We start from the raw sequence: 24696 nt of genomic DNA on the forward strand, positions 1-24696 counted from the left end.
ATTAATGAAATGAATTTTATTCGGAATTATAAAGATGCTTAAATCTAGATCTAAATTTAAGTCTAAATTCTAGATACCTCTTGGGTCGAAAAGTGCCTATTTGTCGAGTGTCGAGACATTTTTATGTATGATAATTGATTAAAGCGTACTTGTTTCAAACAGGGTTAAAAGTGAGATCGCGAGTCGTGACACACCGCGTGTATAATTCTATCTTTACGCGCACTCGTGTGTAAATATACTGTATATTTTCTATCTGTAAGAGAAAAAGAAAATGTAGATTTTGTATAAGGCTATTATATTATAGCTAACGCGGAGCTATCAATCGATTGCATTCGTTTTGTGATATACATACGCGTATGTTATTATTGTAGCTACTACTGAAACAGTATTCGTATCTTCTTAACATTCTCAAGTATGTCCAAAGTCGGATATCGAACTGAAGTATGATGTATTAGATTGGTACAAAAGATTCTATCATTTTTTCTATTAATTTTTCGTAGAAAATTTGGATATCAAAAAATGGTAAGTTTTCAAGGTGTTAAAAAAAATCTTGAGTCGTTTATTTTATTTGTAAAAATTATTAATCTTATGAAAAGTATTCGGATCATTTTGTTTTCTGTTTTATTTGACAAACCTTTTGCACCAATGTAACGCCATTTCCTTTTTATGCAACTTTGCGAACAATTAAATCTAAGATAAGATGCGCAACAAAGAGAAGCCTAATCTTAATTACCAATTAACGAGTAAGACCGCTTTTGATTCATATCCAATAAAATCGTTCGAGATGTACGAACGGTTTTGTTTGCGAATAAGTATCTTCTTCGGAAGAAATGTGCCCGAAGTTGTGTTTCTTACGATGACACTGCCAGCGAATTCGCTTAGTGCAAATCCATATTTATATATCTGTAATGCGCATTTATAACGACAAATACGAGTATAAAAATCAGCTATAGGTGTAATCATACTAGGATATCCAAAAGACTTTGTTAATCTTTCAATAAAAATTTATGCCGTTCCGGAAGAACTCGATCATTCAATGTACTTCTTTGTTGATTTTACAATATTTTGAATTTATCAATATTTTTGTCGTTAATATTGAGAAATTACTGAGTCATAGAACTTGTAAAACCAACTGCAATGCAATTGGATAAACACTGTCGTCATATTCTGTACAGTTAAAGACAAATACACAAATGGAATACGGGTAATCAATAAAAGTTCGTTTCTAGAAAGAAAAGAGGAAAAAATGGTTTATTAAAATTTTTCAACATTATATATTATATTTAAATATCAAAAGCCTTTGATCGAGATGGGGAAAAACATATTTAATTCTAACGACGCGAAGCATCGTCCATGAAAGTCTTTTCACAAATTTCATACCACCTTTGAATAATCTGTGGCAATCTCCTATTCGACGAGAATTGCTTTACGGTGGACCAAGCAGCCATATCCGCGATGCTAGGTTCGTCTCTGCCGTTCCATCGTGTATGCTCCAGTTCTTGGTACAATATGGACAATGCTTCGTCGGTCTTATCGCGAATTGTTTGAGAGCGCACACGACAACATAAATCAAGAATATTATCTATTGTGCACGCGGACGCAAAATCTTTCTCATAATTATGTGTTTTTATCAGTCTGCTCAGGTATCTGAGAAAATTTACTTCACCCAGCAAGGGATATCTGAGCAGGTTTGTAACAACTTCCACATCATTGACTGAAAGAAAATTCAAGATTTAAGAAAAGAAGGAGAAATGACTGGCAGAGTTATTGAACAAGACATTTTAAGAAATATACTTAATATTTTCCAAGAAAACTTCCTCCTTGATACAATGACTTAAAACTGACAAAATATATAGTTTTGACTTACCTGCTTTAAATATTATATTTAAATTCACGACATTGTTTACACCAGGATGAGTATTGCTGGAGAAATCGATAGGTACTCGTCCGACAATGGTGGAATGAACATACGATTTCACAATAATGTTAGTGTCCTTCCACAATTTTTGTAATGCATATATTGAATAAGGTGGCTTCCACGGATTTATATTTAACACTAGACTAACTTCAATCGGTTCCTGTAAATTATATATATATATATGTATTGTAAGGATGAAAATATCATGTGTACTTTAACTGCTTGGCATTTGACAAGATAAATGTAATGATGCAGTCAAGATTTAATGATAACGATAATCTTTCCTCTAGCAAAATATTCATTAGAGGAATATTTGCATAGTTGACCAATGTTTGATATAAAGTATTTGCGCTTTATTATGACTGCATCAAAGAAAAGTAGAATCAAGAAATATGTCCGAAGCATTTCTCATTGAGGATAATCAATTCAATTATGCAATTATCACACAGAACATATGGCACATTGACGCACTGAGCAAAACTTGTCCAAGGACAAATATAGTGTACCTGTGATTCTTGGTCTTCCATAACCTTTTCACATAGTATTTCGCTCAGTATCTTTTTTCTCATAGTTTCTTGACTAGATCGTTTCAAGAATTTACATAGTGTAAAGATCTGTGCTTTGAGGTCCGCCAGTTGTTTAAGAATTTCCTCTTGCCTAATGGCTAATGTATTGTAATCTGGCGAGGTGCTCTGAAAGAAACCAGTACCAATTACAATACAAAACACTTGATGTATCTGACATTTACCACATAGTGATCGCACGATTTGATATGCAAACGATACGAACTGCGAAAACATTCTCTAACATCATATCGCAAGTTGAGTTTCATCGTAACTGAGGTTAACGACAATGCGCGTCAGACGCGTGCGATTAACCACACACCACGTTTCGTCCGCGGAATCATACCTTTGACAGTTCACGTTACACCGAGACAGTCGGAATCGCTGTTTTTCGTGCGGTGGTCAAGCGCACACCTCTTTCCTCGCGACATACCGCTCGCGTCACCCTTCTCAATTAATCGACTCCGTCCTTTTTTCTCATATGCGCCGATATTTTCGTGTATACTGTTGCATGGAAAAAATCTCACGGGGAGGGGAGGAGGATAGAAGGAACATCGATCAAGAAGCCCCAACAGACGATAGAGGGAGAGAGAGAGAGAGAGAGAGAATGAGAGAGACGGAAAGAGAGCAAGAGAGAGAGAGAGAGGAGAGAGAGAGAGAGGAACCGCACACTCCTCCGCCCGGTCGATCGCGGATCAGTGCGCTCGCGGAAATTTTCGGGAGGAGTCATGGCTCGCATCGCGATCGCAGCCGCTAGCCGCGCGTTTACGTCCGCGTCCGGACCGTTCCCGAGTTCGCGAGCCGTACGCGCGACCGTGCGCGCGTACGAGCGGTGTATCGTTGGGCGTGCGTGTCGACCGCCACGTACGCAGAAACGAGTACGGAAACCTGCAGAAGGCGGATAACCTGCTCTGTGACATCGGGCATCTTGGTACTATCGTACGACGGCGGCAGCATCGTCGTCGTCGTCGTCGTCGTCGTCATCGTCGTCGTCGTCGTTGTCGCCGCCGTTATTGTTGTTGTAACTGCCGTCTCGGTCTCATCGTTGCAACGATATCGCAGCACTTCGTCATCCCCTTGAATATTTCGCATCTCGTACATGCTTCCCACGCACGGATGCGCGACCGTTGAGGTTACTATCGGCCGCAGCGTGTACATCATTCACCTCGTCGTCGCCTTTGTCCTTCGCACGACCGTTCTCTCGTTCGTTCGGAGATGCAAGCACGCTCGCCACGCTTCGAGTTCAGATAATCGACAAATCTACCTCGTGTCCTCGTTCGCTCTCACTGTATTAGCCCGGAACCACCCCCCGCTCGCGCACTCTCCGCGTGTCAACCGGCAGTTCGTCCGCGGCCATGCTTTTCGCGCGCGCAAGATGGCGGCGCGCGAGGACTGGGCCGACGCCGCAGTGGCGACCTCTGGTGCGGCGACGTGCACACTAATAGATGAAGCGTCTCGTGTCTGTGATTCGCGGGTAACGAGCCGGGGTGGGCAAGAGAGCTGTGCTTCGCGGGTACACCGTCCGTTCTACGTATTGTAGAGCGCTACGATTGCGCACGAGAGCGGTCGAGAGGAGACGAGAGAGAAAGAGAGAGAGAGAGAAAAGGAAAGTGTCGTGTGCATGAGCCTATCGTACGCAACAACGGCAAAGACCGCGAGCTCACCCGCCGTCGAGAATATTCGCGCGTGCATATTCCCGGAGCTCGTCTCGAAAGTGTGGTTAGAATTGCATTTTTTGTTCGCGCAAACACGCCATCTGTCGTCGCGTCGATCTGACAGAGACGACGGCGCCCGAGGGCTCAGTTACGGTGAAGGCGATTGGAGCTTGCGTGCATCCACGGTGGAGACGAGTAACCAAGTGTTTACACGCGTGTGCAAACTACGAGCGACTTGCCACGCCATTTTACGCACGCATGAGCACGTCGTGAACGATCACCAGGTGCGCCCAGCTCGGAGATCTCGCGCCCTGCTGGCTCATCGCTCGCCCTTGGTCGTGTAGCTGGCTGGCGGGTAGCCGACATGGCGGCGCACCGATGAGCCAATCGGAGCGCCGCTCTTACGGGCTTCCACCAACGACGACGACGACGACTACGTCGCCATCGTGCGGCCAGAGACGCTTCCGCCGCGTCGTCACTCACTTGCCGTCGAATTCGACGGGTGGTTTTTTTCGCGCACATTGCAGCCGACAAATTGATATACAAAGGTGAGCTATCGCAACGACGAGCAGCGGTCGACGGCTGGAGGTGTGCCCACGCACGCATCGATACGACACGCACACACATACACACACACACACACATACCCAGCACGGAATCCCGGTCCGCGTCGCGGCCGATTGTGTTTGGTCACGTGACCGTGGCTGCTGTGGCCGAGAAATGGCGCAAAGATCGGAGTGCGGACATGGGATCCATTTCGTTGCCGCGGCGATGTCACTTGTGTTTGTTTACAAGCGCGCGAGCACGCGCGCCACGTGCTGAATAGTGAGGAGGTGGCGAGGAGAGGCGCGGTGAGGACAGGAGAGGAGAGAGTAGGGTAAGGTAGAACGGACGTGTTAATAGGCGAAGAGAGGCGAGGAGGAGACGCGTGCGAGATCGGCAGGTAGGCCCTCCCCCTGCCCCCGGGAGAGAGCGAGAGTGACACTAAGACACGCAGGGGCCCCGCGAGGCCCGTGGGTGCGCGAAACGAGGTTGGCGACGGGCCCACCGGCGGCGAGCACGATCACGGAGACGACGTCGACTACAACGGACGACAACAATGACGGGGAGAGGCTCGAAAAGACGGGGGCGGCCGCCCAAGTCTGTCGTGATGGAGCGGCCGAAGAAGTTTCAGTTTCACCTGTTGAAGAAACCGAAGTACCTGCAGAACAGAACAGCAAGCGGTGCTGAGACACCAGGCTCGCAGCCGAGCACGCCCACGGCGTCGAGACCGACCTCGCCGTCGGTGGAGAGCGAGGAGAGCAACAACAAGCGCTGCACGCGAACGCGTAGATCCCGCGGCCAACGCGATCGGCATTCTCGCAAGGGTGGCCACAGCGGTTCTACGGGTGGTGGCGGCGGTGCGTATCAGCGTCGCGGTTACAACCCCAATGTGGACTATGGTGATTCTGAGTACCATTACGGTTCGGATTTTGGTGACGAATCAAGCGAGAAAAGCGAGCCCGACGAGGACCCGCTACACAGCGACGTCGACTCGTCCGAGAGCATGGAGGAGCCAGACCCTTCGAGCGACAGTGACTTCTCATTGTCCAGTTATAGCACCACCAGCGGTACGCCTCGCAAGACTCCCCTTGTTCAGCAGAGACCACCTAGTCCGGAGCCTTTATGGTTGCAGAATCGAGATCTGCCACCGTTAGTGTTACCCAAGACCTCGGACGACCTGTTGGTGCCCAAGGAACTGGTGATGCCGTCGTTGTCTATTTATGAAGTACTTCGACATTTTCGCACGCTTGTGCGACTCTCCTCTTTTCGCTTTGAGGACTTTTGTGCAGCCCTCATGTGCGAAGATCAGACTAATTTGCTTGCTGAGATTCACATGATGCTGATCAAAGCGCTGCTGAGGGAAGAGGATTCGCAGCAAACCCACTTTGGGCCGTTGGACCAGAAGGACTCGGTGAATGTCAGCTTGTACTTTGTCGATTCCATGACCTGGCCAGAGATATTGCGCTCGTACGTGGAGAGTGACAAGAGTTTTGATCAGGGTATTCTGCAAATACTCACCACTACTGAATATCCGTTTACTGCCATTGAGGATAGAATCAAGGTCCTACAGTTTTTAACAGATCAGTTCCTCATTACCAATCCAGTGAGAGAGGACTTATTACACGAAGGTATGATAGCATGATAATTGTATGACAAATATAATCTCGTTCATTGAATTGTACCTCTGAGCACAATTGTATCAACATGGAGAGAGAGCTTCTTGTGCCCATGTTGATGTTTAATTTGAATATCTGAATTTAGACTGATTATGAAATGATTTGGCATATTTTCATAATTTGGTATTATTTGATTTAATTTCAGAATTGCATAAAAATTTGTAGATACACAACATATTTAAATATACAAACGATGAGCCAGAAGTATGCATAAAATGTATATCACAACAGAGCCAAGTAAAGAGCAGAAATTTATATTGCAGGGAGTATGCATTACGACGATCATTGTAGAGTGTGTCATCGTCTGGGTGATTTGTTGTGCTGTGAGACCTGTCCGGCTGTGTTTCACTTGGAATGTGTGGAACCACCACTGGTGGATGTACCTACCGAGGACTGGCAGTGCAGTACGTGCAAGGCGCACAAAGTGACGGGCGTCGTGGACTGTATTCCCGACGTCGAGAAGAACGGATCATTATGCAGGCAGGAGCATTTGGGATTCGACAGACATGGCAGAAAGTATTGGTTTCTTGCGAGGAGAGTCTTTGTGTAAGGATCTAATAAGATTACTGCTTCTCTCGTTTAGTATTATTTTTATTTTTATCCTTTCATCTGTTCGTTTTATTTGTACACTGAGATTTGTATATTTTATAAAACATTTCATTCATCGTGTTTTTGTTTTCCAGCGAGAGTGAAGACGGCGAAGTGTGGTATTACAGTATGTCGTTGCAGCTAGAGGAATTAATGCTCATGTTGGATCAAAATGAAATGGAAGTCGCGCTGTATCGCGAGTTATCGGACTACAAGGACGAAATTGTCCGTCAAATGGAGCTCACGGAGTCAATCACGAATCAATTTAAGGGAAATAAGAAGTCGTATCTAGAAATTGAAAGTGGTAATTGCTTCATCATTTATCATACTTCTTTTTCGAGTAACATCAACGAGATTAATTAATGTTTCGTTGATCGCTCTTAAATGTTTCTCTTAATGTTTCTCTTAAAATGTTTCTCTTAAAACCAATCACATTCTAATTGAACTTTCCATTTTCAGGCAACATACAGAAGATACAGAAGGAACGAGCACAAGAGAAACAGAAAGAGGAGGAGAAGAAAGAGAAACAAAGGCAAGAGGCCGAAGAAATGGTACGCAAGATGCACGAAGATTCTCCCGAGGATCGTCTAACGACCGCAACGGAGCAGCAGAAAGACGCCAAAGCGTCGACGGTGATTGACGAGTCAGCCGCAAATGCTCAAGTACCTGATGTGGTCAGTGAAACTGTCGAAGTTGACGCGGATACGTCATCATCGACAACCGCGCCGAGCACGGACAAGGCCGTGAAGACCAGCGCTTCCACATCGTCGTCCGAAGATGTCGACGAAGAGATGTTGGAAGGTGAGGAAGGCGTCACAAAGATCGGGAAGGACGGTGAGTCATGAAACATATAATCAGACCGTAAGAGGTTTACGATAATAACCCGACATGAAGAGTCTGTTCGCAGTTAGCGTGTTAACTGTGCTATATATCGCGAAGATCAGTTTCACGCGGAGAAATTCAAGCGGTTTTTCACGAAATTTTTTACTCACACATTTCGACTTGCTGGATCAATTATATTTTCTTTATTGACCAAATATTGCATTTCTGCTTTCCAGGCAAGAAACACACCATCGTGACGAGGTCGAAAACGGGTTCGTTGCAGCCGCGCACCTTCAACATGGACGACCTCAAGCGACGCAGCTCAGCACCGTTATCCAAGGAGGAGCTGGAGAAACTGGACAAGAACGCGAAAGACACCGAGGCCGCCGACGGCACGACGGCACGAGTGACGCGGCAGAAAGCTCATCAGATCGCGTCCGGTACACATCTGTTCAAGTTAGGCATGGACAATAACTTCAAGTCCTACGTGAATCAGTACAGCACGAATCCGGTCGCGCTCAACAAGACGCAGCGGAACGAAGAGCGCGACAAGAAGCGTCACCTGTCGCACAAGTTCTCGCTCACACAGGCTTCAGAGTTCAAGTGGGTAGGAAGTCTGACCGGCACTCGCGCCTTGTTGGTCAGCACTCTGCGCCAGACGATACTGCAGCTGGAGAGCAACATCCAGGCACCGTTCATGCACACCAACTGGCCGTTGCTGCGGAAACCATGGACTGTGGCGGTTGGTGCGTGTGTGAACCCGCGCGACTTTGCGCGCGCTCTCATCGTGCTACAGGCGTGCATCAAGTCTGTAGTGTTCGCCAGCGTCTGGCACGATCAGCTCGGCCACGTGAAACTGCAACGCGTCACTGCGACTGAACGTGAAGAGAAGAAACGGCTGGACAAGAAGGAGAAGAAAGAGAAGGAGGACGAAGAGGAGCGTAATCGACTGTTCAACTTCGTCAAGTATACCCTCGGCCTCAAACATCAGGTGTGGAAGCAAAAGGGCGAGGAATACCGGGTGCACGGTCAAGGTGGCTGGCTCTGGGTGTCCGCAAGCCGTCGTTACCGTTACTCGGAGATGACGAAGCACGGCCTGCGCGCCGGAGCGCAAAAAATCATGGTACAGATACGCGATCAGGCCGGCGTTAAGATCCTCGCACTTGACCCGTCCACATACGAGTTCCTGATGCGAGAGTACTGCTTACCCAAGACGGAGAACAGTGTCGTGAAGCAGGAGATCAAGGACGAGAAGATGGAGAACGGCGATGACGCGAGTAACGCGATCAAGCGAGAGTTCAAAGTGGACGGTGTGAAAAAAGAGCCTAGTATGGCCGACGGCGACGCAGCGGGTTCTTCCTCAACCTCCTCGTCGTCGGTGAAAACGGAACCCCAGTCAGTCAAGCAAGAAACGAAGATGAATCTTTCGTGTACGTACCTTTCGATTTTGCAACTTTTTTTTAGCACGCATTTTAATTGATTGGAGCGAGTATTGTCGATAGAATTCTTCTTATTCGAGAAATTATTATCTAATTATGCAAAATTCTTATTAAAAAATCTTTGTCTGCAGTTTTAACTGGTATGAAAATCGAGAAAGTTTTTACTCCGATCGCCGAATTCGACGAGCTCGACATCACCAAGGCGCTGACTACCCCGGGAAGGCTATATTACCCCAAAATTGCAAAGAAGACGAGGATCGACGATTTCCTAGCGCGTAGAACACATTTAAAGACCTTGGAGGAAAGAAAATTGCTACAGTCGGTAAGTACACACACACACACACACACACATACACATATACATACATAAAATGTTTGGTTGCGGATGTAATTTCGTATTTGAGATATCGGAAATATTATACAAAGCTTCATCAAAAACATCTTTCATAGGAAAAATCTAAAGAACTCACGAACCAAGCGGCGGGTCATAAAGGAGGTGCAGATGGTGACACCGAGGTCGATATGGAAAATCACGTGGAGAACACCATCGGCGCCGGTGGAGACGGTCCTCTGTTGACCGACAAAATGACGACGAACAAGACTGTATCCGCCTCTACGAAGGAGATGCTTTCAACGATCAGCAAACGCATTCATCAATTGCGCACTCAATACGCGAATATCTCGAAACTCTGCAAGAACATGGGCTGTTATTCGCGCTACTGCAACATGACACCGTCACCGTCGGTAACAGGCGCGACGAAGAATAACACTGCGATCACAAACACGAAGAATCCTGCGTGCAATTGTTACTCGCCTCTGTGCATGCAGAAGGCGCGAATCAAGAACGACCTAATCGTGTTGTTGCGCAAGGCAAACGCTCTCAACAATAATCAGGTATCGTCATCCCCCGTCAATACTTCCTCATCGCCGCAAAACGCTGTGAAGACAGAAACCACCGAGGACTCTAAAAATGTGACCATCAAACGTGATCCGGACTTGGCGACTCCATATAACGAGAATGTCGAGAGGAAGCCGAAGGTCATTGGCAGTCCGCTCGTGAAGAAGCTTAAGGTAGAGCCAGACGCAGAGAACACGACGGTGGTCGACGTGACGACTACGACCACTACCACTACCACGAGCAACGTCTCAGTCACCACTACCACTACCACGACCACCACTACGACATCGATGAAAAGCGCGAATGGCGCGGTGTTACAGCAAGAACGTTCCACAATTCACAATTCCGTCACAGTCTCATCCACAGAGACCAACATGGTCAGCAACACGACAAGCAGCAACGGCCTGAAGAAGAAAGTGATAGTGAATCGTCGAGGTAGGAGCGTGCAACGGTGTGCGTATCGCAAAGAACTGAATGCGGATGGCAGTGAGAAAATCTACACAGCGACATCGGCGCAAGGTAGAGTCTACCTGAAGAAAATGGCGATAACCGACCGGAAGAAGAAGCGCACACCGGTCAAGTATCCGTTATGCTCCACCTTCTGCACGAAGAATAAGCACCGCAGCATACTGCTGTTACCACAGCACGAACTCAGGAAATTATCGCGAGTGGGTGGCCGTATACCAGTGCAGGGTTTCCATCATCAGGCTAAGGCGAATCTTTCGGTCTGGCCGTATCCTTGCCCGAGGCCGCTCTTCAAGACATGCTGGCTATACCGCACAGTCGGTCTCAAATCGTTAGCAGCCGCTGCGATTCAATTGCGCATACTTTGGGCATGTTTGCGCTGGGATGACATGGCCGCCAAGCCGCTCTCCACCGACGGCAAGAGCCAGGTCACCACCGATACCGAGCTCGTAACCTTGGAGATACTAGAGCATCGTCATGTTGGACAGTTCCTCGATCGCACGCAGTACATGCGTCGTAAGGTTGTCATACCTCTCGAGCTACCAAAGCAAGTTCGAGGTAATTGATTGATCTGATCATATTAATTATGAGATAATATAGAGAAAAATTCATATCACGCGTTCATGATACATTTGAAAATTTCGCAGAAGTAACATCCATACGAAGCGGTCTGAGGAAACGGAAGCGCCCGGAATCTCCGCAGAGCACTGAACCGCAAGTCACCGTGGAGTGGGTCGACGAGGACAAGTTGGACCTCTGGGAGATTAAGCAGTATGGCGATAGGTATACGCATCCGAAACTTCGTCTCCGACGATACGTGTGAACGTTTGATGATTTTTGAACCGCATGCTGTTGTTTTTGCATCGCTAATACTCAAGTCGTTCTCCCAAACATCCTCCTTTATGTCGCGCAATCTTTACGCCGTCGGTCGATCTCCCTGAGGCTGAGACCTCGACTCGAGTTTTAGTTGACGAATATTGAAGTGTCTCACATTATCGACGAGTTCCCAACAGTAGAAACGATTCAGTAGTAATTATCTTATTTCGTTTCATCTATTATTTTCTTTTTGCCGCCAAAGACATCGATCATTTTCTTTTTTAATTCTTTTTAATAAAATGTAGAGTCATATCAATGCTTGATGTAGCATGATATCTTTTATGTTAGTACTTCTCGAACTTGATAACTTGATAAATTTGAACAAATTTCAGAAAAGAGAAAGAACTGAAAATATAGATTTTCCATCTTCCTCGAATTTTCCAAACACCATTTTTCATTCCAAAAACTATGTCGCTCCATGCGGCATGTGTTTCTCTGTTTACGCTTTCCAGATTCACGCGAAGACGATGACAGTATCTTCGCGTGAATCTAATGCTGCTAATGACTTTTAACACTTCTGCTTGTCCTACCTATGTTCCTTCTCTTTCTCTCTTCTATCTTCGTCTCATTCTCTTTCATCAGCCGAACTAACCCTCTGCTTTGGTGTGTGTCCTGTCTCCAGGTTAGAGAAGGCTAATGCCCAGATTATTACTAGGAGTCGCTCGGGAGTACCGCAGCCGGTAGTCGTGAGCGGTAACAGGACGTCGTCAACCACCTCGAATACTACCGGCGCGGGCGATCAGCTTGTGAGCGGTAAAGCAACGCCGGAAGAGATCAAGGAGAAGATGGAGCAGCAATTACGTATGCAACGGGCGGCTCATCAGCAAAAACGAGCTCTGGAGACCCTCAAGAGTCCTGCAAATTCCACGTCCCCAGCAACCCAGCTGGTTAAAGTCGCGACGAATTCCTCTCATGGTAAACTTCCACAATTGTTGTCGCAATTACTCACGACAGGCGAAGATGAAGAATTGTAAACGTTGGTCATTTTATTTCGCGTAAGTGTAGACTCAAATCAATTTTATCCTCTTTCAGACGGCACAGTCAAGTTGGTCTCGAAAGTTGCGATCCCCGCGAATCCAAACAGCGGGACCAAATCCCAGTTGACTTCTCTTCTAACTACTCCCACGCAGAACAAGATTCTTGGGACGCGGCGAATTTATATGACGAAAGGTAAGTGCCGTACTGCTTATACTTGTCCTCAAACGTAAATGATTTGTAATTTCATATAAATCCTTCTCTTTTCCTTTCAGCGGCCGATGGCACGACCAAGGTGGTATCTGGCCCCACCAGTATTCTACCGAAAACAGCACAGAATCAGTCGAACCAACTGCAATCTCTAATCAGAGTGGCGCCAGCAAGTAAGTTTACTCCCAGCATTTTCCTCAGTAACAAATTATTGTAGAATATGTCGTCTCTGGAATCTGTATTGAAAATTACGGTGGTCTTCATTCTGCTTTTTCATCACTCGATGAGTAATATGAGCATCAATCTTTCAGCTAACTCGCCAGTGCAAGTGCAGCAAAGAGTCCAAATTTTGAGAGGACCCGATGGAAAGTTGCAGGTACGCGGCCTGCTGCCCACCCAACAATTGGTTCAGATGCCAGATGGAAAGCTACATGTGCTGAATGTGAGCCATACTAATACACATCTGACACAGTGTATCACGACGAATTCGACGACGCCTACGACAACCTTGCAGGTAATACTTGAATTCTCTTCGAAGACGAGACGAGAATTTTGAGACTTTATGAAATTTACAATTTGATGTCTTTATTCTCTTTTCGTAAAGCGCATATTGGGACGATACAAATGAAAGTGCAATATATGCAAACGAAATATTAAAAAATAAATAATAATTACGAATCAGTGTGATCGATACAATTAATATTTTTCAGGCGAAGACTGCTACAGTTAGCACGACCAAAGCCTCAGAGAACGCCACCGTGACCAAAGCTAGTCCGGTTAAAGTGACAACGAACTCTGCACAACAAGCGCAAACGCCTCAGCAGGTGCAAGTTGTGCAGGCCGTGCAACGTGTTAAAGGCACAGCTGTGACACTGGCACCTGCCACGTCAACTAATCAAGCAACGAAAAGTGCTATTGTAGTTGCCAGTCCCGGACAGACTGCACAGGTGATGGATGTTTCTGATTGTGATGGAAATTCTTTTTTTATTGATCAATTTTCTTAAATATATTTGTAATAAATATATATATATATATATATATATTTGTAATTAATCGTCAATGATGTGCTACAGATGATATCCACCGGCGGACAAGTGATAAGCGGCAATCAGATAGTCGTGACCAACGCGAATTTGGCGCAACAATTGGCCTCTGGTAAAGCCCAGTTGACAACGATTGGCGGCCATCAGGTCGTGATACGCGGCACGCCCACGGGAAATCAGATTGTCCATCTGAACTCGACGAACAGCGGTATAATCGTGAAAGGAGCTGTTACGCCTACTAAACAGCAACAAGGTCAGTCGTTTAGATTGTTCTTAAAGAAAAATTTACTGCAATCAGAGCCGGGTAGAATATAGTTAACCATACGATTCATGATGATCGGATAGAGCAGATTTTTTTTATTGAATCTTTATTGAGTAAGATATTTTATAGTATAATCCGAAATATATACATGTATTATTATTTATATGTATTAACTGTTAATATATTATAAGAGCAATTATTAATCAAGGAGATGTATTATCAAAAGGATTGCAATTATATATTTATGTATTTTATATAATTGTATATACTTTTACGTGTAAAAGAGAAAGGGAATTGTAGATTAATGTTATGTTAATTTTTATAAGCAAATGATAATAACGAGAGAACTATGTATTTAGTTTTGCAAGCTGCACCAGCTTCAACAGCGGCTCAATCTACCACAAGTACGAATGCGAGCGCGACGACGACCACCGCCACTTCTACCGCTTCGTCAACAACGACAACCAGTCAGAGCTCTGCCACAACGCCTGCTCTAGGAAGCGTAGAGGCATCTTTACTGGCTGGTCAGCCGCCTGGTACGGTGATCAAGTGCGTGACAGCGCAGATCCAAATGACTGAGGGTCCGCGAATTGTGCTGCAAGGCCTGCAGGGTGCGGAATTTACGTCGCAACAATTGGCTATGGTTCAGCAACAAGTGAAACAACAGCTTCTCAAAGGTTAACAATGCAACTGAATAAAAATGCTAGTTGCAAATGCCAAATTTCCTTGTATTTTACTAGTAATTTGATGCTCTGACGTTTCTTTATATACTGGGTGATCCGAAATTCCCGCATTCGAAGTACAGGACATGATACTTTATGCTAAAACAAATAACTTTTTTCTTTAGAAAAATTGCGTCCGACAAGTAGTTTTTGCAAGAGAGTATGTTAAATTTAACGAATAACGTTCTTGTCTATGTAGCGCTCAGGGCCGGCGCGCGCGCGCCTCACTCGCGTGTACCTAGTCCGTGATTAGTAATCATAAGTAGTATCTTTTAAGACGCTCATACGGTTCTGTTGTGATCAGTTTACGACTGTGCTTAAGACAATTTTAAATAATAAGAATCAATTATGAACAATATCCGGATTGGACCTGCTTTCGTATTTGTATTGCTTAAATAATGAAAAGTTAATAAAATAAGTACTACCTTTTTTACGTAATAAATGAATAAAATATTGTCTGATTGCACAATATTATCTGAAAATAAAGACAAATGTAAATAGTAATATGTTTTGCGAACTGTGAACGTTCTATTATTTCAAATATTGCACAATTACGTGATAATTAAGTAGTATCATTAAAATGGTCAAGTTGGTTAAGAAAATAAATCATTGAGGCTATAGCAATATTCCTCGCAATAATCGAAACATGTAAAGTACGTATTGAAAGGCTAACGTGCATAAGCAATAATAAATAAATGTAGCCTGTGATGTGAGTATATCACACAATTTGAATTTGAAATAAGTTCTTTGTATTTTCTATTATAAAAAAAATAAAAAGAGAGCTCTTAAAAGACGTTAATTCAAATATTTTACTTTTAATCACTGTTACAAATATGTATACTCCTATATATATATACTTGATCAGTAAATTAATCTTTAAGTTTAATGATACTACTTAATTATCACGTAATTGTGCAATATTTGAAATAATAGAACGCTCACAGTTCGCAAAACATATTACTATTTACATTTGTCTTTATTTTCAGATAATATTGTGCAACCAAACAATATTTTATTCATTTATTACGTAAAAAATAAAGACAGTACTTATTTTATTAACTTTTCATTATTTAAGCAATACAAATACGAAAGCAGGTCAAATCCGGATATTGTTCATAATTGATTCTTATTATTTAAAATTGTCTTAAGCACAGTCTTAAAATGTCGTAAACTGATCACAACAGAACCGTATGAACGTCTTAAAAGATACTACTTATGATTACTAATCACGGACTAGGTACACGCGAGTGAGGCGCGCGCCCTGAGCGCTACATAGACAAGAACGCTTATTCGTCAAATTTAACACGCTCTCCTGCAAAAACTACTTGTCGGACGTAATTTTGCTAAAGGAAAAAGTTGTTTGTTTTAGCATAAAGTATCATATCCTGTATTCTGAATGCGGGAATTTCGAATCACCCAGTATATATATATATATGTGTGTGTGTGTGTGTGTGTGTGTGTGTCTATATGAATTTCAGCGCATGCAACGACTGGCAAGCAAGGCGTCTTAGGCCCTACAAAAATTTACTTAGCTGTTCAACCAGTTCAGTCATCCAACAATCAACAGCAACAACAAGCTCAAACTCCTCAGGCTGCGTCGACGACAAATACCGCCACGACATCAAGCCCAAAACAGCAACAGTCTATAGTTTCTACGCCAACTGTTACTGGTATGTAATTCCCCGATTCTCCATTCATTTTAAATTTCTTAAAAATCATAAAAAGTATTTATGCATATTTATATTATATTCATATAATTGTCTAAATGTTTACATTTTTCCATGTATAAAATAAATGGTCAATAATGTGTGAATGAATGTCCTAATAATAAATATTTATTATTTGAAAATGTACAATAAGTTAGATAGAGTAGATAATTATTAGCATTTGCGTGCAATTTTGTAGGTGTAATTTTACATATATGCAGAAAAATTATAGATATATATATGAAGAATTTTGTTTACACATATTTCTTTTCTCATTAGAATCGCAAGGTTCTACCGAAACCATTCCAGAACTTCCTCAGGCAATAACAACAAAGTCGACAGACAAACCTAAAGTAGTAGTTCAACAAGTAGGACGTGTAATAAACACGACCGAAGATGATACACAAAAGACGAACATAGCTAATGGGCAGCAACCAACGTCGCAGTCGCAAAAGGATGGGAACGACTCGTCGACGAATAAATTCATACTCACGCCGGACTACATCCAACAAAGTCAGTAGACGAAATAGTATAATAAAAATATGAAAAGTGTGTCAAAAAATTCTTAACGCTCAATAAGCAGTCACTGATGTGTCGTTATGTCTATATAAAAAAAAATCTTTTCTCCTAAAATTCTTAAAGTTATATTGTAGGAAAAGATTTTTTTTAGAAATATTTTTGACATGATAAGATCTTACTTTTTGTATTGCACAATGAGATCTTTGTCACAAAGAAGAAAGAACCGTGTTCTTTCGAGCGTGCTCTCATTTATATATTTTTTTCTAATTTCAGCGATTAAAAACGCATTGAAACAAGAGAACCTCAATCCCGAGATAGAGGAGAAATTGTTGCAGCTACAACGGTATCAAGAGAAACAGATGAAAGGTAGCAGTGTGGAGAACTCAGTGGCTGGTAGTCAAACTCACAACTCGCCGGCTGCCACGACTCCACGTCCGCCGTCGCGCAAACGACCGGCACCCTCGAACATTCCATCGGCAGCGACAACGACGACGACGACGACGCCGACGAGTGCGCAGTCGTCTGGCGACGACAAGGACGACAAAGACTGGGTGGAGATACCACCCAGGAAGAGACCGACGCAGAAGCAAGAAAGTCGCGAGATACCAAAGTAAGAAACATATATAAACTTGGTATGTCGCACTAACAACAAAATTCCACTTCTACACATTCGATGTCGTTTTTGCTCTTCTCATTATTATTTTTTCTCTTGTAAGACACGGAAGTATAGCTGCTAACATTTTTAATTCCCATTATCAGATTTTATTCATAAGTTTCATGAATTTGTAGATACCTCCTTTCGATATATATCATGCAATTTTAAATTTTTATGAATCATTTTATTTTAGGATGAACATTTATTTAATATAGCGTACATGTACATATAACACGCATACATGCATATGTGTGTTGTAAAAAATCATGTTTTTATATGATGAATTTTCAAAAATTTTTTATATATTTTTTAACATGATCCAAGGGGACGTACAATACGTTTTATGTGCTATGCCTTATCGGTTTTCAACCGGTTTCTAACATTCCGATGATTTTTAGGCATTATTAAAGCAAATTTTTTTTAATATGAAATATATATTATATATTATAATTGAGTTCTATTAACCAAAGATCGATACTGTAATTCCTCTGTTTTCTCGAGCTCAAGGTAATATTTCGGCGGTGAAATTTATCGAAATTTCGTTTAATTATTTCGATCTTAGGTTAAACCGTGTGTCTCGTGTACATTTGTAAACGTCTGGACACACTGTGTAGAAAAAAAAATATTCCGACCCACAGCGATATTTAAGAACCTCTACAAAGAACATTACTGATCCATGACAGATAAGCCGTATCATCGTGTCTTCGTTTGGTGTGTATATCGAATTTTCTTGAAAATATAGTGACCAGGAATGAAGCTTTTCTCTTTTCTCGTGTTTAATCCCGTCTCATCAATGCCTAGGCTGGCTTTTTCAAATTGGCTACCTAAATAAAGAACAAATGCGCAGAAAAAGTTCAAGAATTGCAGGTCCTGTGTTGAAAGGACCGAGAGACTAAGGGAGGTTACTATGGGATAATTCGGAATTCGACGGATGACATCTTTTGAAGTTGGAGTAAATCAATTTATTTCGACGAAAATCTTCGACGAAAGGCTAAAAAGCTTTCATTTGCAGCATCGTATCTATCTTTATCATATAAGTGTTTCGTGTATACTAACTTAGAAACCGAATATGAAATCCAACGGCTATGTTTAACACCTAATTGAATAGAGACACTGAATATTCGAAGATTTCTTGGTCGATTATTTTGGAAAAAAGTATCTTTTTCCGAATAATTAACAATTGAGAATAATGGGTTTCTATTAGTAATAAAATTATATATTTCAACTAATCAATGAGTAAACTTAATATTTACTCGATGGTCATCCATTGTTGAGTTGAGTTGCAAATGAAATATCTAGGTTTCTGTACCTACACGAATAATAAATAAACAGATGGAAATTTATGTAAAATATATTTATGTTATACATGTAATATGAAAGAAATATAATTTATAAATCTATTTTGCGAATGAAAAAAGATTTATGTGATACTGTACGATGTAATTTTTACGATGTAAAAATGGTTTCGAAGAGCAAACATACAAAAAGAAAATTTTTCTATAATTTCATCAGAAAAAACTGCATAATCGGTGAGTTTTGTCCTTTTTTTATACATATTTTTTTACACATCTGAGTTAAAAACTTAAAATTCTAATTCTATAATCCATAAAATATTGACATTCTATTAAATAATATCAACTTTTTAAAGTCATTCACATTGTACATTGTATATTGTACATTGTACATCATCTCATTTCTTTTTGGATAATCAAATTTGAAAAATAACAACTGTCTTCTATTTTGAAAAAATACAAGAGAACTATTATCTCTACATTAATGAATGACACTGATAATGCAAGAATTTTTTATTTGTAAGTATTATTTCTCCTATAATAATGTGTCGTCGGATACAATCAAGTTGAAACATGTGACATACTTAAAACGACGTTAAAACTTTTTTCAGGGTGCCGAAACTATCAGAGACATTGGACAACGATTCGTCGCCTAAGAACCGATCCGCGAAACAAAAGGACAGCCAAGAGCAGCGGAGGAAGCAACAGGTGCATTCGCGAATGCAGGTTTTATTATTCCGTCATAAGGAGCTTCTCAAGAAAGACATCCTCAAGAAAAGAGCCTTGCTCGAAAAGGAGCTTCAAATTGACATACAGGTAAACGTGATTACGAACGAACGCGTTGTCTTATGACACTAAAAATGCATATGTATGAAAGTGATATAAAACTCTGTTCACACAATTTCTTTTTTATAATATTATAATCTCCTTGAAAATAAATAGTATCTCTCTATCCTTGTAAAGCACAGTATCACATAACGTTAGCGATGAGACAGTGAAAGGTTGTCTGTTCTTCTTTCTTGTACAACGCATTGACTCTTTAGAATAGAACCTAACTCTGCTCTAATCATCGTTGCAGAAGGACTTGTCTGCGGAGCTCGCAACCAGGACGAAAGCAGAGAGGCACAAGCAGGACGAGGTGAAGGTCGGTAGTGCGAAACGCAAAGCAAATGCTCAATTGGCGCAACAGGTGAGCCCATCGTCCAATCGAAGCAGCAGCGGTAGCAGCAGACCGAAGAAACACCACAAAGCGCAAGGAAATAGCGCGACACCACCAGGAGCTTCCTCGGCCGCCGCGAGTCGCATTAAGAAGGAGAAGCTCTACTGCTTATGCAGAACTCCCTATGACGAGACCAAGTAAGATCGACATTTCACAATCGAATTAATTGAACCGGATAAAAAAGACTTATCGTTTACTTTCTGAAAAGTTCTTACTCATGTGAAAACAGCACTTGTCATATTATCGTATATCGAAATTGATGATTCTCTCGTTAAATTCTCTTTTCAATCTATTTTTTTTTTTTCTCTCAAGATTTTACGTGGGCTGCGATTTGTGTAATAATTGGTTCCACGGTGACTGTGTGGGCATCACGGAAGAAATGAGCAAGTCTCTGTCAGAATTCGTGTGCACCGAATGCAGACACGCAAGGGACACGCAGGAGTTGTATTGCCTGTGTAAACAGCCTTATGACGAATCTCAGTAAGCGTTCGTGTTATTAATCGCGCAATGTACATTCCGCAATGAGCGATGTAACCGAGAGAAAGAAATAGCTCCGAAACTTTAAATAATGCAAAAAAAAATGTGGAATAAGATTTTTCTCGTGAGAACTTAAATTTTAGCCTTTTCTATTTATTTTCATATATAAAATCATCTCGATTGTATCACTTGTTGCAAGAACAATGCAGCTAACAATATAGAGCGTAATTTGTAACAATTATTATGATTTACTCAATTTGTCAAATGCAACAATTAAAAAATAACGTGTTTTTCTCCTTTATAGATTTTATATATGCTGTGACAAATGTCAGGACTGGTTTCACGGTCGATGTGTGGGAATTCTTCAATCAGAAGCAGATAACATCGACGAATATGTTTGTCCGAATTGCCAGCGAAACTCTTCTGTTAACTTTGCTAACATGAAAAACCTAAACACAAAAGACCTCGACCTATTGAAGAAATTAATCAAACAGATACAGGTATACCGATGTCTTTGTTGAAGCATTGCATGAAACTTGAAGAGGAAACACTCTTGAAGAATGTTTAACTCAACGTTTAATTATATAATATTCAGTTTGTGCAATTTGTTTATTTTAGGCTCATAAAAGTGCATGGCCGTTTATGGAACCTGTGGATCCGAATGAAGCACCTGATTATTACAAAGTGATAAAGGAGCCAATGGGTAAGTGTATATAAAATTTAGTTTATCTCATTTCCGATATCTTAAATCTTGCATCGGTTACTATCAACCCAAATGAAAAGATATCTTATTTTCCTCTATATTTTTCTATATCAGAAATCTGTATAATAATTGTATGAAAACTAGTAGACTCGTTTTATGGCACATTCTTCTGAAAACTGATTAAGACATTGATTAATTATTTCGCACACAGACCTGCAGACTATTGAGTTGAGGATAAATGACCGCTCGTATAAGAAGTTGAGCGAATTTATCGGCGATATGACTAAGATATTTGACAATTGCCGCTACTACAACCCGAAGGAATCGCCGTTTTTCAAATGTGCCGAATCCTTGGAGACTTACTTCGTACATAAGATTAAGAGTCTGAGGGAAAAATTCTCTGAAGGAAAGTAAGCTGCAATCAAAGAGAGACTTTGTGTGAAAAAACTATAAATCTTCAGATCGAAGTGAAATTGTGTGCACGAGAGAAAGAAAATTAATATACTAATTTAGTGCAGTGATCTTCGGTGCGGAGGACGCGGACGAAAAGAAGGAGAAGGAAGAACACATGTGCCAGTACACAGTACACGAAGACAAGCGAAAGAGGGGAAAACTGAGACTCTCTTGGAATTAGATTTAAGTGTGTATTAAAAATAGGAATATGCGCGTGCACCGGTCTCCGCTATTTATTATAGTTGTGTGAACATTCTCGCCTAACCCATCCCCCGAACCCCTCTACCCTTATCCATCCACCCGCGCGCAACGCGAATTTCGTTTTGTGCCGTATAAGATATAGAGAACCTTGAACCGAAACTCACTGTTCGCGATTCATTAGATAATTTGCAAATGATGCATCTATTGACGCCGTGTCGCCGTTGGTTCTGTCCGTGAAGATACTTCCTTTCGTTCGTTACGAAGGTAAGGAGAAAAAGAAAACAAATCGCACGATTGATTTTTCACTTCTGTGAACAATAATTTTAATGAACTTGTGGTTTATAAGAAACCCCTTTATTTGTTACGACATGAGCTGTTCAAATGTATAAAAACGAAAGGAACAAAGGATATGTTACGAAGCGAAGGTTGAGGAAGGAAGAAAGAAAGAAAGAAAAGAGGAGGAACCAACGGTCGAGTGTCATCCGGGGACTCGTTCAAGATAGTCTGAAGGAAGGAACAAACGCTATACTTTTCGTCCTAGTTTATCCCGAGACTCGAAGAAGAAAGAAAAACAGTTCTATGTCACCGCATAGCTGTAAGACTATTTTTTAGAACACGCATAATAAACAATAAATTGTACAAATTCGTTTATCTCGTGCTCACGCAACACGTACATACACTTACACTGACATATACAAGTAATGATGATTCTTCTCTATTCACTTACGTTATTTTATTAATCGCAAATAGATTTTCTATGAAATTGTTTATAATCAATTAAATATATGCACACACATATGCACACATACATTAACACATACACATTTAGATTGTAAGGGGAAGAGAGAGAGAGAGAGAGAGAGAGAGAGAGAGAGAGGGGGGGTCTGCTTTGTATATATAATCACAGGCAGGTGAAAGGAGATGAAAATACCAACAAAGAAACAGTTGTAGGATTCTTTGATTTGCAAGCAAAGCAAAAATAAAAACCGATAAAAAGAAAGCAACAGAGTTTGTTTCGATAAAAGAAACGAAAATTGTTGTTTATATTTTAGCTGTATTAATAATAAATAAGATAGAATGCCGATGTTTTATCTTTCTTAATTTTTTATTTTTTTCGCAGATTTACGAGAAAAGCATTTTGATTTTGCGAGAGAATACAGAGAGAATACGAGTACATTTTCCTTCGCATGTCGAGATAAAATATAAATAAAAAGATATGAACATATATAAATATATAAGTATGTATATATAAATAGAAGATTAAACAAAGGATTATAACAGAATGATAATACCATGCACTGAATTTATTCATATATGATATTAAATTCATTGGTAAAGTTATTTGGATTTTCAATCAACAACAAATGCTCCTATGCTTGTTTAAAAATGCATTTAACCCAAAAAAGCTTGATTATTATTGATGCAAAATTATTGACACAGTACCAGCCAAAAATATATTTAAGATGTTGAAGGATAATTTAATTTAAAGTGTATAGATATATATCAAGTCATAACATGTTTTAATAACAGATGCAACTTACTGAAGAAAGTGCTTTTAATCAAATGATATAAACAACTTGTGAAAAAATAACTTTATTTCAAATGTCGAAAGTATGTTAAAATAAATTGTAAACTTTGAATAGTCATAACTATGTTCAGTGTCAACAGAGCACCAGATTCATAATTTAAATGAAATAACTCTAGTATTTCATAGCAAAACCTTTTGCATCGATTATGCAATGAATACATCGATTCTAGCTTGAGGGATCTTTTTCTTCAAGTTGGGAGAATTTCTGGACCACTCTATTCGCGCCTTCCAATTCTTCGCAGAAATGAAGGTTTCTTCGCAGCTCGTCGACCATGCAGTCCTCCGTCTTGTAGGCGACAGCGTATGATACAGATAGACTATCCTGGAATCAATATTTTTTAGCAATGTCTGGCGCCGTGAGATGTGGCTTAAAACAAGATGTACGCATAATGTTGCGATTGACAAGAGAAGGTAGTATAACGCGGTCGGCCGCGAGTTTTCTTATTAACACAACCTTCCTGAACCTTCCTAAACGCTTAAAGGGAACTTGGTCCGCTGATTTAGAAATGCCAAACTGCTGGGCGAGTTCTTCATGCTTCGTCTTTATTTGCGATCCTCAATGTCCCATTATTCATGTGGGACCCACTTTCCTAGCTTCTGGATCATTCCCATTGCTTTTAAACGTTTACTAACGATTGATTCATCGACATTTAGTATATCCGATAACTCTTTGAGCGTCCGACATGAATCTTCTACCAGTAATGCCTCCAATTTTCTATCTTTAAACTTTTTCGGCTGACCAGGACGCTTTTTGTCACTCACATAAAAATCTTTGTTTTTAAATCGTTTAAACCAATCTCTGCAAGTTGATTTAGATAGAGCATGCTCCCCATAAGCCTGCACTAGTAAACGATGACTTTCATCAGCAGATTTCTTGAGATGATAGCAGAAAATTAATGCTTCCCGCAAATGCTCTTTTTTTGGTACTAAATCTGGCATTTTTCTCTTTGGCACTAGGAATGTACGTGACATGTTTCTAGAAATCTTCAAATTTCGAAATGATTAAAAAAGACCTTCAATACAATAAAAAATTGTATTCCTCGCACTACGATCTAATGTCACACATTGATTATTAAAGTCTATTGCCAGTACTTTCATATACATCAACGATCACTTTCGGCCATGTTGAAATACCACAACTACTGACCTCTATTAGTCAATAACGAAAATTAATTCAAGCACCTACGATAGCTTTCCGGTGTCATTCGTCCACATTTCGAGCATCACG

General features: G+C 41.3%; 2 protein-coding genes across 7 annotated transcripts; one reads left to right on the top strand and one right to left on the bottom strand.

Moving 5' to 3' along the window:
* Positions 1-847: 847 nt before the first annotated feature.
* LOC105183349 (aaRS-interacting multifunctional protein 2) lies at positions 848-3841 on the bottom strand. Of its 3 annotated transcripts, none has more exons than XM_011141391.3 (4): positions 3370-3841; positions 2425-2610; positions 1868-2078; positions 848-1714 (listed from the first exon to the last, which is right to left on the bottom strand). In XM_011141391.3, exons 1-4 carry the CDS (start codon positions 3640-3642, stop codon positions 1332-1334), a joined length of 1053 nt encoding a protein of 350 aa, XP_011139693.1. In that variant the 5' UTR covers positions 3643-3841; the 3' UTR covers positions 848-1331. The 3 variants fall into 3 exon arrangements, with proteins under 3 accessions (XP_011139693.1, XP_011139694.1, XP_011139695.1); XM_011141392.3 differs by having other exon boundaries at positions 3388-3839; XM_011141393.3 differs by lacking the exon at positions 3370-3841 and adding an exon at positions 2708-3363.
* Positions 3842-4143: 302 nt separating this feature from the next.
* E(bx) (nucleosome-remodeling factor subunit NURF301 E(bx)) lies at positions 4144-23221 on the top strand. 4 transcript variants are annotated; one of them, XM_025307565.1, is made up of 25 exons: positions 4144-6307; positions 6619-6901; positions 7039-7247; positions 7403-7777; positions 8002-9195; positions 9336-9526; positions 9655-11125; positions 11215-11350; positions 12066-12358; positions 12476-12613; positions 12694-12801; positions 12940-13142; positions 13339-13575; positions 13702-13924; positions 14293-14610; positions 16134-16325; positions 16641-16874; positions 17154-17490; positions 19439-19643; positions 19906-20183; positions 20359-20526; positions 20828-21023; positions 21142-21226; positions 21438-22475; positions 23001-23221. In XM_025307565.1, exons 1-24 carry the CDS (start codon positions 5236-5238, stop codon positions 21638-21640), a joined length of 8349 nt encoding a protein of 2782 aa, XP_025163350.1. In that variant the 5' UTR covers positions 4144-5235; the 3' UTR covers positions 21641-22475; positions 23001-23221. The 4 variants fall into 4 exon arrangements, with proteins under 4 accessions (XP_025163350.1, XP_011139692.1, XP_025163351.1 ...); XM_011141390.3 differs by lacking the exon at positions 23001-23221 and having other exon boundaries at positions 12099-12358; positions 21438-21674; XM_025307566.1 differs by lacking the exon at positions 23001-23221 and having other exon boundaries at positions 7403-7744; positions 21438-21674.
* Positions 23222-24696: the final 1475 nt, after the last annotated feature.

This window comes from Harpegnathos saltator, unplaced genomic scaffold (assembly GCF_003227715.2).
Source record: "Harpegnathos saltator strain DR-91 unplaced genomic scaffold, Hsal_v8.6 scaffold9, whole genome shotgun sequence".
In the NCBI taxonomy this organism is placed as follows: Eukaryota; Metazoa; Arthropoda; class Insecta; order Hymenoptera; family Formicidae; genus Harpegnathos; species Harpegnathos saltator.

Bases quoted from the DNA above. Each gene is read 5' to 3' on its own strand.
- LOC105183349 (XM_011141391.3), bottom strand. From the start codon at position 3,642: ATGATGTACACGCTGCGGCCGATAGTAACCTCAACGGTCGCGCATCCG. The intron at 2,079-2,424 runs GTACACTATATT...TATAATTTACAG, and splicing joins TGGAAGACCAAGAATCACAG to GAACCGATTGAAGTTAGTCT. The intron at 1,715-1,867 runs GTAAGTCAAAAC...ATTTTCTTTCAG, and splicing joins AAATATAATATTTAAAGCAG to TCAATGATGTGGAAGTTGTT.